This window comes from Salmo salar, chromosome ssa14 (assembly GCF_905237065.1).
Source record: "Salmo salar chromosome ssa14, Ssal_v3.1, whole genome shotgun sequence".
Classification (NCBI taxonomy): Eukaryota; Metazoa; Chordata; class Actinopteri; order Salmoniformes; family Salmonidae; genus Salmo; species Salmo salar.
This window is the reverse complement of record NC_059455.1, coordinates 14371644-14387286: the sequence shown is the minus strand read 5'-3', so window position 1 is coordinate 14387286 and position 15643 is coordinate 14371644. Positions and strand designations below refer to the sequence as shown.

The 15643-nt window shown below is 43.7% G+C and overlaps 2 protein-coding genes across 2 annotated transcripts; both read left to right on the top strand.

Moving 5' to 3' along the window:
- Positions 1–4718: 4718 nt before the first annotated feature.
- LOC106568918 (uncharacterized) lies at positions 4719–7308 on the top strand. The gene is made up of 5 exons (XM_014139750.2): positions 4719–4935; positions 5386–5424; positions 5570–5719; positions 6174–6269; positions 6397–7308. Exons 1-5 carry the CDS (start codon positions 4819–4821, stop codon positions 6415–6417), a joined length of 423 nt encoding a protein of 140 aa, XP_013995225.1. The 5' UTR covers positions 4719–4818; the 3' UTR covers positions 6418–7308.
- A 1694-nt stretch (positions 7309–9002) lies between these two features.
- Positions 9003–15643, top strand: ackr4a (atypical chemokine receptor 4a). The gene is made up of 2 exons (XM_014139751.2): positions 9003–10484; positions 13536–15643. Exons 1-2 carry the CDS (start codon positions 10402–10404, stop codon positions 14659–14661), a joined length of 1209 nt encoding a protein of 402 aa, XP_013995226.1. The 5' UTR covers positions 9003–10401; the 3' UTR covers positions 14662–15643.

Here is a 15643-nt window from a genome sequence, read left to right as displayed (position 1 = left end):
ACAGTGTGTACATTGTTAATGTTGTAAATGACTATTGTAGCTGGAAACGACAGATTCTTAATGGAATATCTACATAGGTGTATATAGGCCCATTATCAGCAACCATCATTCCTGTGTTCCAATGGCACGTTGTGTTAGCTAATCCAAGTTTATCATTTTATAAGGATAATTGATTGTTAGAAAACCCTTTTGCAATTATGTTAGCACAGCTGAAAACTGTTCTGAATAAAGAAGCAATAAAACTGACCTTCTTTATTCTAGTTGAGTATCTGGAGCATCAGCATTTGTGGGTTCGATTACAGGCTCAAAATGGCTAGAAACAAAGCCCTTTCTTCTGAAACGTGTCAGTCTATTCTTGTTCTGAGAAATTAAGGCTATTCCATGCGAGAAATTGCCAAGAAACTGAAGATCTCATACAACGTTGTGTAATATTCCCTTCACAGAACAGCAAAAACTGTCTCTAACCAGAATAGAAAGAGGAGTGGGAGGCCCCAGTGCACAACTGAACAAGAGGACAAGTACATTAGAGTGTCTAGTTTGAGAAACAGACGCCTCACAAGTCCTCAACTGGCAGCTTCATTAAATAGTACCCACAAAACACCAGTCTCAATGTCAACAGTGAAGAGGCGACTCCGAGATGCTGGCCTTCTCGGCAGAGTTCCTCTGTCCAGTGTCTGTCTTCTTTTGCCCATCTTAATCTTTTCTTTTTATTGGTCAGTGTGAGATTGTCATAATTAATGTCGTTTTGTTGAAGGGAGGACCAAGGCGCAGCGGGAATGTGGATACTCATATTTTAATTTAAAAAAAGAGTAAAGCATCCACCGGACAAAAAACAATACACACGACAGGAACAGTCTTGCAGGCACACTAAACGCAAAGCAAGAACAACTACCCACAACCCCAAAGAAAAACACACACTCCTATATAGGACTCCCAATCAAAGGCAACTCAACACACCTGCCTTCAATTGGGAGTCCAATCACCCACACAACATTTAACAAACACAAACCCCCTGCCACATCCTGACCAAGACTAACACAATTACGCCCTCTGCTGGTCAGGACGTGACAGAGATATGGCTTTTTCTTTGCAACTCTGCCCAGAAGGCCAGCATCCCGGAGTTACCTCTTCACTGTTTAATGGGCATCTGTACGCCTAAAAAATGTGCTTTTCTTTCAAAAACAAGGACATTTCTAAGTGACCCCAAACTTTTGAACGGTAGTGTATATACTGTGTATCTGAATGTAGACATACATTTAAGATATACAATATACCACACCCCCATCCCATTAATTAAACATTGACCTACCATCACCCACTTTCACAGGACATCATCACTCACTTACCCCAAGGCAGCTCAACTTACCCTGTTCCTATGCTCAACTTACTCCATACCCCAGGGGTAAGTTGTGCCAAGAGACCACCTTTTTTGGACAAGCTATGTTTTCAAAACTGTAACGTTGACATGAATTCTGATTATTTCCATGGATACACAACATCCTGAAATATATGTAGATATTTTTGTTAGAAAGAATACTATATTTCCCTTGACGAAGTGATGCTGAATATTAAATATCTCAACATACCCCACTCTCCCCTAATCACAATCAACAGGAAGGCGTACCCCCTTTCCTGCTTCCTAGACAACCTCCTCCTCCACTCCACCTTAGGTGAGAAACAAACAAATTAAGACAAGCCACTGGGCTTGTTTCCATCTCTGATCATTCTCTCATCTCGCCTTAGTGTTCCAGGACTTAAAGGCAGGAGAGGCAGAAGAAAGCCAAGAACAAACAAGAACATAACACAAAGTGTGAGGTGTCGCAATTGGCTTGGACTCCATCTTGAAGGCAGCCCAGTAGCTGCTGAAGACATTCACATAATCATCTATTGCTACTGGATTATCAATACCAATAATAACTACAGTGTTTGTTGGTATTTTATTTCTCTGTATGCATTTAGACTGCAAAACTATGTGAAACGTCTTGGCAAATAAAATTGGCTGTTGTTATTATTATTATTACAAAATCACATATTAAACCAAACCAACAGCCAGGGAAGCCAAGATCAACTCCCTCTTGTCTGACAAGCTGTTCCAATAAGAAAGTATATTACTCAATCCAATGGAGGCTCCTTAGATGAGGAAAGAGGGGACCATCCTCCTCAGTGAATTTCAGAAAAATAAAATTGGTGAAACATTTAAAAAGTTATACTTTTTTAGATAAAACTATACTAAATATATTCACATCACCAAATAACTGATTAAAACACACTGTTTAGAAATCCAGTCCCACTCCATGGCCGGAGCCTTCCTCTGTGCCAGTGCCCAGTCCAGGCACGGCGTCCAGTCCCGCTCCATGGCCGGAGCCTTCCTCTGCGCCGGTGCCTAGTCCAGGCACGGGGTTCAGTCCTGCTCCATGGCCGGAGCCTTCCTCTGCGCCGGTGCCTAGTCCAGGCACGGCGTCCAGTCCCGGTCCAGTCCCGCTCCATGGCCGGATCCATGGTCTGGGCGGGTGCTAAGACCCGCACCGGAGCCGCCACCAATGCTAGTCATCCCCCCCTAACCCTCCCCATTTGGTTTTAGGTGTTGCGGCCGGAGTCCGCACCTTTGGGGGGGGGGGGTACTGTCACACCCTGACCATGGAGAGCCCTCGGGGTTCTCTATGGTGCTTTAGGTCAGGGCGTGACATGGGGGTATTCTAGATTTATATTTCTATGTTGGTTGTATGGTTCCCAATTAGAGGCAGCTGATTATTGTTGTCTCTAATTGGGGATCATATTTAAGTGGTTCATTGTTCCCACCTGCTTTGTCGGATATTGTTTTTGTATGTGTGCATGTTGCACCCCGGTTATCACGTTCATTGTCTGTTTATTGTTTTTTTTATGTTTCACTTTAAATAAAAGATGTGGAACTCAACTCACGCTGCGCCTTGGCCCGTCCATTACGACGATCGTGACACATCCTCTGGATACATTGACTTCGATACAAAACCTAGGAGGCTCGTGGTTCTTAACCCCTTCCATAGACTTCCACAGTAATTATGAGAACTTCCGGAGGACATCCTCCAACCTATCAGAGCTCTTGTAGCATGAACTGACATGGTGTCCACCCAAACAAAGGATCAGAGAATTAATCTAGTACTGAAAGCATAAGCTACAGCTAGCTAGCACTGCAGTGCATGAAATGTGTTGAGTAGTTGACTCAAAGAGAGAGAAAGACAATAGTTAAACAGTTTTGAACTCTTCAAAAATGAAGACGCAAAAGAGAGAGTGAGAGAGAGAGAGAGCTAATGAATGCAGCTAGCTAGTTTGGCCTACTCAAACACCCGGCTCAAACAGAAAGGGATACTATGTCAGCTAGCTGGCTATGGCTATCCAACACTGGAACTCTTCCAAGTCAAGGGAAGCTTTTGGTTTTATAAATGTATTGCTACCGGGGCCTGCCAGTGTAACTGCTAAACTACTTGCTGACTGTACACTGTACTGCATGATTGTAGCGGGTCTACTAACGCGTTACTTCTAGTAGCTATGTTGACTATGACGTTAGCTAATATGGTGACAATGATATAGGCCAGGGTTCCCCAACCAAATTTGGCCCAAGGGTGGTTAATTTTCCACCCAAGTTTTCTTAAAAATGTAATAATAATTGTTGTACATAAGAATGTAAAAACACCAGAAAATCAGCTCCAAATGATTTTAATTTATGAAATCTGTTCCCAAGTCTTCACATGCATAATAGAGAAACACATGATCATACACAAATGTAAGCAAGATTTGAAATTATTATGTTTTAGTCAAACACATCTGTTTGGGCTTCTTGTGGTCAATTTGCAGTCTACACATTTATTTATAATTATGTTACGGTCCCCCGACCATCCGCTCAAGAAAAATATTGTCCCGCGGTTGAATCTAGTTGAAGTCCACAAGCGAAGAGAAAAGGTTAGAGGAGGTCGCGAGAAGGAATTATATATACAATGAGCAAATTGATCATGCTGTTTGTATGTGGCTGCTATGAAATGGAACTGTGTTTGCGTGTGATCAGGGTGTATTCATTCCACTGATTCTGTTGAAAAACTTTTCTTAAACGGAAACAAATGGAATGAAGCGGGGATAAACATACATGAATTTATCCAATAGAAACTATCGTTTGCAACTGTTAGACTAATGATTACACCCTAGATCAGCTAGGTGCAGCCAAGAGTGCGCAAGGCGGTATTGAATGTGTCACTGTCTGTCACCTTGATTACAATTTTTTTTTTATCTCGACCTGTGCACCTACGTTGTAAGCTTTAATTCATAGGCTAGGTTGTAGCAACCTCATGATGGGTATAGGGAAAATTAGAGTATCATGTAGTAGCCTATACCTATAGATGTTACATTGAACTGGGTGAATGGAATATGAATGAGCCATCCAATATGCTGTAATAGAATTAAGGCCATGCTCATAAAAAATATACAATCCTCCCTCATTTTAAATGGCACCGACCACCACTGACTCATATTTTCCTAATACAGTCCATACCTCCTCCCTCTTGTTCACACACAGTTAAAAATTGCCCTGTCTCTCTGTGTGTGTGTGTGTGTGTGTGTGTGTGTGTGTGTGTGTGTGTGTGTGTGTGTGTGTGTGTGTGTGTGTGTGTGTGTGTGTGTGTGTGTGTGTGTGTGTGTGTGTGTGTGTGTGTGTGTGTGTGTGTGTGTGTGTGTGTGTGTGTGTGTGTGTTATTGTTGGCATTCCTCAGTGTTCCCGCTCTACATCTGGTAATCATTAGCCATGTCAGTATAAAGAGGATTTTGTGCGTAGTCAGGATCCAGTGCGTCAGTATGGAGCAGGCTGTGTGGCTGTTGTGTGTCCTGTTTCTGCAGGTCTGTCTGCTCTCCACCACGGCCCTCCCTGGACAAGACAGACGGACAGCAGCCTTTCAGACCAACCAAGCCATGGTGAGACATTCCTCTGGATTCTACTATGTTTATTCCCTGTCCTATAATCTGTGATTCTAACCCTGTTCCTGGAGAGCTACCCTCCTGTAGATTTTCACTCCAACCCCAGTTGTAACTAACCTGGTGCAGTTTCTCAACTAGCTAATTATTAGAATCAAGTGCGCTAGAGGGGGAGGTTTTCGGGGGTGACTGTGGGGGTGACTGTGACTAGAATGTAATGTAAATGTTGAGCGGCTTCACGGCCGGTGGATTGTATATTTAATTATTAAACAAAGAAATACATTTTTTAAAGGGTGCTAAATTAGGGTTGAGGCGAAAACCTACAGGACGGTAACTCTCCAGGAACAGAGTTGGAGAGCCCTGCTCTAGAATGACACACAGTTAGAATGTGCACATTGGTATAGAAATCAATTTGGTTCTATCACGTTCATTCTGAACCACTCTCAACAGGGAGGCTCTTCCCCATTCCTCCCAGGACCTCCACCTCAGGTAAGAAACAATTTTATCTCATATTACCACATTACATTTCCACATAATTTCTACGTAACAAAAAAAAAAAACACAAAGTCAGTAGTCTACCAAAGATTGCTTTGAGACATGATCAATTCTAATGGTATCATCATTTGGACATCAGGTAGACATGAAGCCACTGGTTGTGCAGCTCAGAGCAAAGAGACATGAGGAGAGTGTCCCCGACGGAGACAGGGTAAAGGGATGCAGCGGCCATCGTCCAGGGGGTTGTTCAGTGATGCAGAATGCTATTAGACCTCCACCGCCACCCGAGGTAAGAGAGAGAAACAGAGAGAAAACAGAGAGAGAGACGCTATAGTGTTGAAACATGTAAAGGATATGTAGACTTACACCTGATTTTAACTAAGGTGCTACATCTCTGTCAAGGGAATAAGTAACCTTAAATGTATCAAAACTACACTCTTAGAAAAAAGGGTTCCAAAAGGGTTCCACCTGCATAAAAAAATGGTTCTTCAAAAGGTTCTCCCATGGGGACAGCCAAAGAACCCTTTAAGGTTCTAGATAGCACTTTTTTTCTAAGAGTGTATAAACTGGCTGATAGAGTGGACAGCCCATATCATAACAATGCTATTGTACTGTCATACTGCAAGGTTGATATGAAATCTCTTAAATTCATTTGTTCTCAAGGAAACCCTGACTTTGTGATCAGTAACAGATTTGATCGGAATCACTATGCTCCTTTCCGCTCTTAATCCTTTTCACCTCAGAGTTCCAGGACTAAGAGGCATGAGGGAAAAAAGGGCAGACGCAAAAGACCCTATCGTCCTGGAGCCTTGGCTGCATTTTCCGAAGCAGCTGTTCCTGTAAGTGTGGTGTACCCGACAATCGTCCATATAAGGGAATGCTAAAGGTTTACATGGTGGTATATGTATCTGATTGTATTAATCCTTTGCTGCCATACGTACAAAAAAAAATGATCTGTGCATTCAGCCTTACAGATCCTCAGCATAGAAGAAGACGGTACTGAGACAGAAGACAGGCCATGGAGAGGAAACCCACCGCTGAAACTTGCTTTATTTTGGGTCATAAGTGAAATAAGCATGAAAAAAAAAGATGTGGTATCGACAGTAAAACACTCAGTCCTGCTTTATTTGAAGTGCATCTTGAGAAAGCTTTAAACATTCATATAGGCTTCATAAGCACTGCATAAATGGGACACAAATAATCTATAACTGTATTTCATGCTCTATAAAATATTTCTTAATGTGATTTATAAATGTGAACAAATAAATGTATGGTTATGTCATACAGTTATGCCATATTATGAATCTTTATAGAGCAAGATATAAGGCTATAGATGATATGTGAAGCATCTATGTGGTGCTTTATGAAGCCTTCATAAGATGCATTTCAAATAAAGCGGGACTGAACTTTCATTGACTTTGCTTTCAGTTTTCCAGCAACGCAATTATAAATAAAACTCTCCCGCGCTATGGACTGGACTAGACTATGAAAGCAATTCACTCATTTCTGATTGTTCTGTAAGACAAATCACATTGGGGTCACCAAACTTGTAGGTTATTTTCCTGGAATCTAGTTAGTTCCTGGAATCGACTCTGTATTTTAATGTTTTTCAAAGCGAGTTAAAACATAGGAAACAAACAGTTCAAGACACGCGTTCAATGTATTTGCTTCAGTAGTCAATCATTTCACAATGTCTCTTTATTCTTTGTCAAATGCTCAATGTTACTGCATATTTTACCATAGCAAACGTTTCAACAGTTGTATATGTCTGTTCTACTAAATAGAAATGTATATTACAGGACAGGAACACAATCCAATGTATTCCTACTGTGGTTATTATGAGAGATTTGACTAAATCCAGTAAACATTAAAACCCCAGATGTATTGATTTTTTAAAAGGTCATCATGGACGTTTGCAATATCTCCACAAGTTCCAATCAACAGTTGAAACTTAGGCAGATTTAGGGAGGCAGTTAGAGAATATACACATATTGAAAACAGAGTTAGAAGACCAGCTGTCTGCAATTTTTAACAGAGCAGTGAATCACCTCAGTGCTGTCTTTGGGCGGTGCCGTATTAGACTGGAATCCAAGCTGATATGCTCTGTTTTACCAGTGAATCAGTTCGGATCCCAGACTAGTGCAGTGTAGACACTTGGCTAAAGAGCAGAACCTTAGCATATAAATATTTACAGAACAACATACTTCAGCCTACACTTGAAAGTAATGTACAGAAAGATGTACTCCCACAGATAAAGACTTGATCCAATATCAACAAACACGTGTACTGAATTTTAAGTCCTGAACTCTTTGAACCCTCCATATCTATCCTTAAAAATGCAATTCTAGCTCATAGGCTAAAACATAAACTCAGCAAAAAAAGAAACGTCCTCTCACTATCAACTGCGTTTATTTTCAGCAAACTTAACGTATAAATATTTGTATGAACATAACAAGATTGAACAACTGAGACATAAACTGAACAAGTTCCACAGACATGTGACTAACAGAAATGGAATAATGTGTCCCTGAACAAAAGGGGGGGGGGTCAAAATCCAAAGTAACAGTCAGTATCTGGTGTGGCCACCAGCTGCATTAAGTACTGCAGTGCATCTCCTCCTCATGTACTGCACCAGATTTGCCAGTTCTTGCTGTGAGATGTTACCCCACTCTTCCACCAAGGCACCTGCAAGTTCCCGGACATTTCTGGGGGGAATGGCCCTCACCCTCCAATCCAACAGGTTCCAGACGTGCTCAATGGGATTGAGATCCGGGCTCTTCGCTGGCCATGGCAGAACACTGACATTCCTGTCTTGCAGGAAATCACGCACAAAACGAGCAGTATGGCTGGTGGCATTGTCATACTGGTGGGTCACCACATGAGGGAGGAGGATGTCTTTCCTGTAACGCACAGCGTTGAGATAGCCTGCAATGACAAGCTCAGTCTGATGATGCTGTGACCCACCGCCCCAGACCATGACAGACCCTCCACCTCCAAATCGATCCCACTCCAGAGTACAGACCTCGGTGTAATGCTCATTCCTTCGACGATAAACGCGCATCCTACCATCACCCCTGGTGAGACAAAACCACGACTCGTCAGTGAAGAGCACTTTTTGACAGTCCTGTCTGGTCCAGTGACAGTGGGTTTGTGCCCATAGGTGACGTTGTTGCCAGTGATGTCTGGTGAGGACCTGCCTTACAACAGGCCTACAAGCCCTCAGTCCAGCCTCTCTCATCCTATTGCGGACAGTCTGAGCACTGATGGAGGGATTGTGCGTTCCTGGTGTAACTCGGGCAGTTGTTGTTGCCATCCTGTACCTGTCCCGCAGGTGTGATGTTCGGATGTACCAATCCTGTGCAGGTGTTGTTATACGTGGTCTGCCACTGCGAGGATGATCAGCTGTCCATCCTGTCTACCTGTAGCGCTGTCTTAGGCGTCTCACAGTACAGACATTGCAATTTATTGCCCTGGCCACATCTGCAGTCCTCATGCCTCATGCCAGGCACGTTCACGCAGGTGAGCAGGGACCCTGGGCATCTTTCTTTTGGTGTTTTTCAGAGTCAGTAGAAAGGCCTCTTTAGTGTCCTAAGTTTTCATAACTGTGACCTTAATTGCCTACTGTCTGTAAGCTGGGTCTTAACGACCGTTCCACAGGTGAATGTTCATTAACTGTTCATGGTTCATTGAACAAGCATGGGAAACAGTGTTAAACCCTTTACAATGAAGATCTATTAAGTTATTTGGATTTTTACGAATTATCTTTGAAAGACAGGGTCCTGAAAAAGGGACGTTTCTTTTTTTTTGCTGAGTTTACATACATCAATGATGACAATAATGTAATATTATGGCATTGTACTGCTTAACTCTATTCCGTTATTATTACGTTGCACTTTATATTGCTATACAATTCATGAAGTCACGGAAACTGTGGTTTATTTTCTGTGAATTGTTTCTCTGTGTCCTTACTCACAGGAGAGAAATATTGTGTTTTCTCCAAACAAGACAAACACTTTGACAACTTTTCACAAAGTAAAACATTGCACTTGTGTAGCCTACAACTTAGTGTGAAAGCTTTGACATCCCTGTCAGCTAGCACGTAGATTTACACACTGTAACGCCCTGGTTTTTGTTCTTTATTTTGGTTAGGCCAGGGTGTTACATTGGGTGGGCGTTCTATGTTCATTTTCTATGCTGTCTGTTTCATTGATTTTGGCCGTGTGGCTTCCAATCAGGCACAGCTGTTGTTGGTTGTTGCTGATTGGGAGTCACACATAAGTGCCTGTTTTTCCGTTGGGGTTTGGTGGGTAATTGTTTCTGTTAGATTATTTCCTAACAGGACTGTTTTGCTGTCGTGTTTTTGTTCAGTTTTGTATAGTGTTCTTACGTTAATTAAAATCATGATGAACACTAACTCCGCTGCGCCTTGGTCTACTCTCTCTCCCGACAGCCGTTACACACACACACATTCACACTGTGGTTTGTTGTTGGTTATTTCTCTCTTGTTTTTCACTGCACTAACATCTGATTTGCGTTTTCGCTGTCATCGCTTCATTTATGAAATAACTTTTTGAAAGAGCTCATGCTGTAATATCTAATGAAATGAATCAGGTCTTTAATTTTGCGGTGTGGTTCACCATCACTCAAATTCATCTTCTCCAGAACTGTTCAATTATCTGACTACAAATACATGACAGCAGATGTTGAGAGAGTTTGTGGCAGCAAAAAATAAAGCTAGGACTTTGCTTACCGGTACTTTTGTTTTGGTAACACTAATTACAAGCCTGTAAGCCCCATATGGTTTCTAAACCCAGTTATATTAGTAAGAATGCTGTACTCTGTTATGATTGAGCAAATTAGGTGTGTTTCTCTCGCTCTCTCTCCCTCCCCTCTCATTCTCATTCTGTCATTCTCTCTCTCTCTCCCTCCCTCCCTCAATCTCAAAAAATAACACCCTCCTTGTGATGTGCTATGAGTCAGAGTTCCCAAAAACACAGCGGAGGATACGGACCAGTAGCTACAGCTCACTGCAGTAGAGGAGACAAGCAGAGGCGGTAAGGCTTACTTATTTGTGGATAAAGTATTCCTGGTAGTGACATTGTGAAGCTGGTTAGTGGTTGATGTGTTCCTTAGCGAGCAAAATTATTCGACAATAGATTGGCTGAAGATATGATTGGATGTGGAGAGACAGGTATACAGTATAAAGAAACAAAGACACCCTATGTATGTCATATACTTTCCCCAAATGTGTAGAGTAAATCCAGGTGAATGTTTCAGCTTGATTTATTTATTTTATTTCCGAAATGCTATATCCACCAATTTGTATGTGTTCATCAGAAATTACTTATAGGTACCTTCATGTGTGTAAAATATGACCGTTCTCTGATTTTTTTTATTCATCGATTTTGTACAAAACGCTATGTACCCATTGTTTCAGCTGGAATGGAATGTTTGTATCCTGTATATTTGTACTGAAAATGTATATATAGCGTTTTGGTGAGAAACTCTGTTTAGTGTCTGTTATTATTGGTCCATCACTGGTGAGAATGTCTGGGATGGGCATAACACACACATACCCTACTGGATGATACCTCATGAGGTAAAAGACGCAACACATACCCTACTGGATGATACCTCATGAGGTAAAAGACGCAACGCAAAGAGCTGGGATGGATTGAGCAAATGTCATTTTGATAGCGTCTCCACCTGGAACCGTGGAATATGTGTGTGTGTGTGTGTGTGTGTGTGTGTGTGTGTGTGTGTGTGTGTGTGTGTGTGTGTGTGTGTGTGTGTGTGTGTGTGTGTGTGTGTGTGTGTGTGTGTGTGTGTGTGTGTGTGTGTGTGTGTGTGTGTTCGTTCATCTTCCTCTGACTGTGCACTGAACTGGGTCAGAGTGAGATCCCATAGAGATCACACAGGGTTCAAAGCAAGCAGAGGAAAAAGCAAGGTGATAGTGAAGTGACTGTGGCCCAAACTTTGCCTCTGGTCTCCATATAATCACTCTCTGCCTGTTGTAATTCTTGCTTTTTATGCCTTGCATTTTATTTTACTATATCTGTTTTACTGTAAAATCCATTGAGATGTTAAAATGTTAATGCACTTTCAATGAAAGGTGCATTTAAGAGAAATAAGTGCACTATTGAGACCAGCTAACTAGGTGAAGCATCCCAGTTATTAGAAAGGATCTCACATGAAAAGACTAGTAGATTCATGCTCTTGGGTGTGACAAACCGTTGTCCCCACACATAATGACTCAGGGAAATAGAGGTGTTAACATTCCTTCCTTTTTCCTTTCCCTTTCAATGTATACTGAACAAAAATATAAACACAACAAGTATTGTTCCTATGTGTCATGACCTGAAATAAAATATCCCAGAAATGTTCTATATGTTCCAAGATCTTATTTCTCTAAAATGTTGTGCACACATTTTTTTACATCCCTGTTAGTGAGCATTTCTCCTTTGCCAAATTAATCCATCCACCTGAAAGGTGTAGCATATCAAGAAGTTGATTAAACAGCATGGTCATTACACAGGTGCACCTTGTGCTGGGGACAATAAAAGGCCACTCTAAAATCTGCAGTTTTGTCACAAAACACAATTCCACAGATGTCGCAAGTTTTGAGGGAGTGTGCACTTGGCATGCTGACTGCAGGAATGTGCACCAGAGATGTTGCCAGATAACTAAATGTTCATTTCTCTACCGCCTCGAATGTCGTTTTAGAAAATTTGGCAGTACATCCAACCGGCCTCAGGACCTCCATATTCGGCTTCTTCACCTGCAGAATCATCTGAGACCAGTCACCCGGAGAGCTGATGAAACTGTGGGTTTGCACAACCAAATAATTTCTGCACAAACTGTCAGAAGCTCATCTGCATGCTCGTCATCCTCACCAGGGTCTTGACCTTACTGCAGTTCGGTGTCATAACCAATTTCAGTGGGCAAATACTCACCTTCGATGGCCACTGGCACACTGGAGAAGTGTGCTCTTCACTGATGAATCTTGGTTTCAACTGTAAATTGGTCTCCCGAGTGGTGCAGCGGTCTAAGGCACTGCATCTCAGTGCTAGAGGCATCACTACAGACCCTGGTTCGATTCCAGGCTGTATCACAACAAGCCGTGATTTGGAATCCCATAGGGCCGTGCAAATTGGCCCAGCGTCGTCCGGGTTAGGGTTTGGCTGGGGTAGGCCGTCATTGTAAATAAGAATTTGTTCTTAACTGACTTGCCTAGTTAAAAAAATTAAATTCCGGGAAGATGGCAGACAGCGTGTATGGTGCTGTGTGGGCGAGAGGTATGCTGATGTCAACGTTGTAAACAGAGTGGTCCATGGTGGAGGTGGGGTTATGGTATGGGCAGGTATAAATTACGGACAACAAACAGAACTGCATTTTATCAATGGAAATTTGAATGCACAGAGATACCGTGGCGAGATCCTGAGGCCCCTTGTCGTGCCATTCGTCCGCCGCCATCACCTCATATATCAGCAAGATAATGCACGGCCCCATGTTGCAAGGATCTGTACACAGTTGCTGGAAGCTGAAAATGTCCCACTTCCTCCATGGCCTTTATACTCACCAGACATGTCACCTATTTAGCATGTTTGGGATGCTCTGGATCGACGTGTACGACAGCGCGTTCCAGTTCCCGCCAATATCCAGCAACTTCGCACAGCCATCGAAGAGGAGTGGGACAACATTCCACAGGCCAAAATCAGGCTGATCAACTCTATGAAAAGGAGATGTGTTGCGCTGCATGAGGCAAATGGTGGTCACACCAGATACTGACTGGTTTTCTGATCCACGCCCCTACCTTTTTAAAAAGGTATCTGTGACCAACAGATGCATATCTGTACTCCCAGTAATGTGAAATCCATAGATTAGGGCATAATGAATTTATTTCAATGACTGATTTCCTTAAATGAACTGTATCTCAGTAAAATCTTTGAAATTGTTGCATGTTGCGTTTATATTTTTGTTCAATGTAGTTTGATTTGATTTGAATTTGCTGCACAGACTGGGTTGAACATGGTGAATTCCATTAAAGACCCTTTGTACTACTGACTTCCAGTGCTCCATCGTAATCTTCCTGCTTTGTCCTACAGATACAGATATTCCTCCAGTATGGATCTGACCGAAGAGGATGACTATGATTACCACAACAACCTCACCCTGAACTACAGCTACGAGGACTACCACACCGTGTGTGAGAAGGCTGACGTGCGCTCCTTCGCTGGCCTCTTCCTCCCTGTGGTGTACGGAGCCTGTGTGGTGGTAGGGCTAGCCGGTAACTCCTTGGTGCTAGCTGTGTACGCCTACCACACACGTCTGAGAAGAACCATGACGGAAGCCTTCCTAGCCCACTTGGCCGTAGCCGACCTCCTCCTCCTCCTCACCCTGCCCTTCTGGGCTGCAGACGCGGCGCTGGGCTGGGAGCTGGGCCTGCCTCTCTGTAAGCTGGTCTCGGCCTGCTACGCCATCAACTTCACCTGCTGCATGCTGCTGCTAGCCTGTGTTAGCATGGACCGCTACCTAGCATCTGTTAGAGCGGAGGGCAGGAACCAGGGAAGGCTGGGCAGGGTCTTCACCCGGGCGCACTGTGGGAAGGTCTGCCTAGGGGTGTGGGCTGTGGCTTTCCTCCTGGGTCTTCCCGATCTTCTGTTCTCCAGAGTAAGGGAGACCCCCGGGAGGAGGGTCTGCATGACCGTCTACCCGCCCAGTCTGGCCCGGGAGGTCAAGGCCTGCCTGGAGGTGGTTGAGGTCTTACTGGGGTTCCTGGTTCCTCTCCTGGTTATGATGTGGTGCTACGCCGGCGTGGGGCGTGTGCTGAGGCGGCTGCCCGAGGAGAGCAGGGGCAGGAGGCGGAGAGCTATCCGGGTGTTGCTGGTCGTGGTGGGGTTGTTCGTGGTCACCCAGTTGCCCTATAACGCGGTGAAGATGTGTCGGGCGATGGACTCGGTCTACACACTGGTGACCCACTGTGGTGTGAGTAAGGCCCTGGACCGGGCGGCGCAGGTCACTGAGAGCCTGGCTCTGACCCACTGCTGTCTCAACCCACTACTCTATGTCTTCCTAGGGTCTTCCTTCAGACAATATGTGCTGAAAGCAGCCAAGGCATTTGGAGAAAGGACGAAGAGGAGAAGGGGGGAGCAGAGAGAGGACGAAGGAATGGAGATGTCCTTCAACTCTCACAACACTGCCTCTCAGGAAACCAGCACCTTCTCCATATGAGAGAGAGAGAGAGAGAGAGAGAGAGAGAGAGAGAGAGAGAGAGAGAGAGAGAGAGAGAGAGAGAGAGAGAGAGAGAGAGAGATGATCTCTTTGGCTAACACCTTTGTATCACATGAGATTCTAGCACTTCTATAGCATGAGGACCTCCTCAACCCACCAAATACACGCCTCCCCTCAAGAAGGCCAGTCTGGAAAGATCCACCCAATGATGACTTCAACAGAAATCTGACCTAGACACAATGGGAGTTACTGGACCTGACAAATAATCACCTCATCGCCAAGCAACAGCCCCCTGGTTTCAACCTCCCCAGGAAGGAGGGATTCACCCTCAATAGGTTCAGGACTGGCCACGGCCCATGCCTCGCCAACCTCCACCAATGGGGCATGAAAGAAAGCCCACTATATGCCTGTGGTGTGGCGCAAACCCTGCACCACGTTCTTGAATTCTGTCCAATCTACAAACTCAGCGGAGGCCTACTTACTCTTAACACAGTGGGACTGGAAGCAATAACATGGCTAAAAGATCTCATTCATAGTCTTGCTTCAGTGTATTAAGAAGCTATCAGTGCTGTATAACCAGATGCTTTAGTATCATTAATACTATATATCTGATGCTATGGAATTATTGAGCCCAACCAGAGGAAGGGTAAGGGCCAGCCTGGTCCCAGATCTGTTTGTAAATGTGCTGTCGTGGCAGCTCCTATGGTCATTGTCAAGAGGAAGTGACAAAACAGCACAAACAGATGGGATTAGGCTAAGGAGAAGCATTCCAGTTATCAGAAAGGATCTAGCATTAAAAAAAAATAGTAGATTCATGCTCTACCCTGCATCTTGAAACCACATTTTTGTTTCGACACCAGCCCTTGTCCTCAGACATGTGGTTGACAATGACCTTAGGGGTAGCGAAGTGTTTACATTCCTGTCTTTTTCTATCAAAACAACAACAAGTTCCAGACGTTAATTAAAGTGACGTTATAGGGGA

What these genes read in the sequence shown, in the direction of transcription:
- LOC106568918 (XM_014139750.2), top strand. Translation starts at nt 4,819, where the DNA reads ATGGAGCAGGCTGTGTGGCTGTTGTGTGTCCTGTTTCTGCAGGTCTGT. An exon ending in TTCAGACCAACCAAGCCATG is followed by an intron (nt 4,936 to 5,385) that starts GTGAGACATTCC and finishes CACTCTCAACAG; the next exon opens with GGAGGCTCTTCCCCATTCCT. An exon ending in TTTCCGAAGCAGCTGTTCCT is followed by an intron (nt 6,270 to 6,396) that starts GTAAGTGTGGTG and finishes CTGTGCATTCAG; the next exon opens with CCTTACAGATCCTCAGCATA.
- ackr4a (XM_014139751.2), top strand. Translation starts at nt 10,402, where the DNA reads ATGAGTCAGAGTTCCCAAAAACACAGCGGAGGATACGGACCAGTAGCT. An exon ending in AGAGGAGACAAGCAGAGGCG is followed by an intron (nt 10,485 to 13,535) that starts GTAAGGCTTACT and finishes TTTGTCCTACAG; the next exon opens with ATACAGATATTCCTCCAGTA.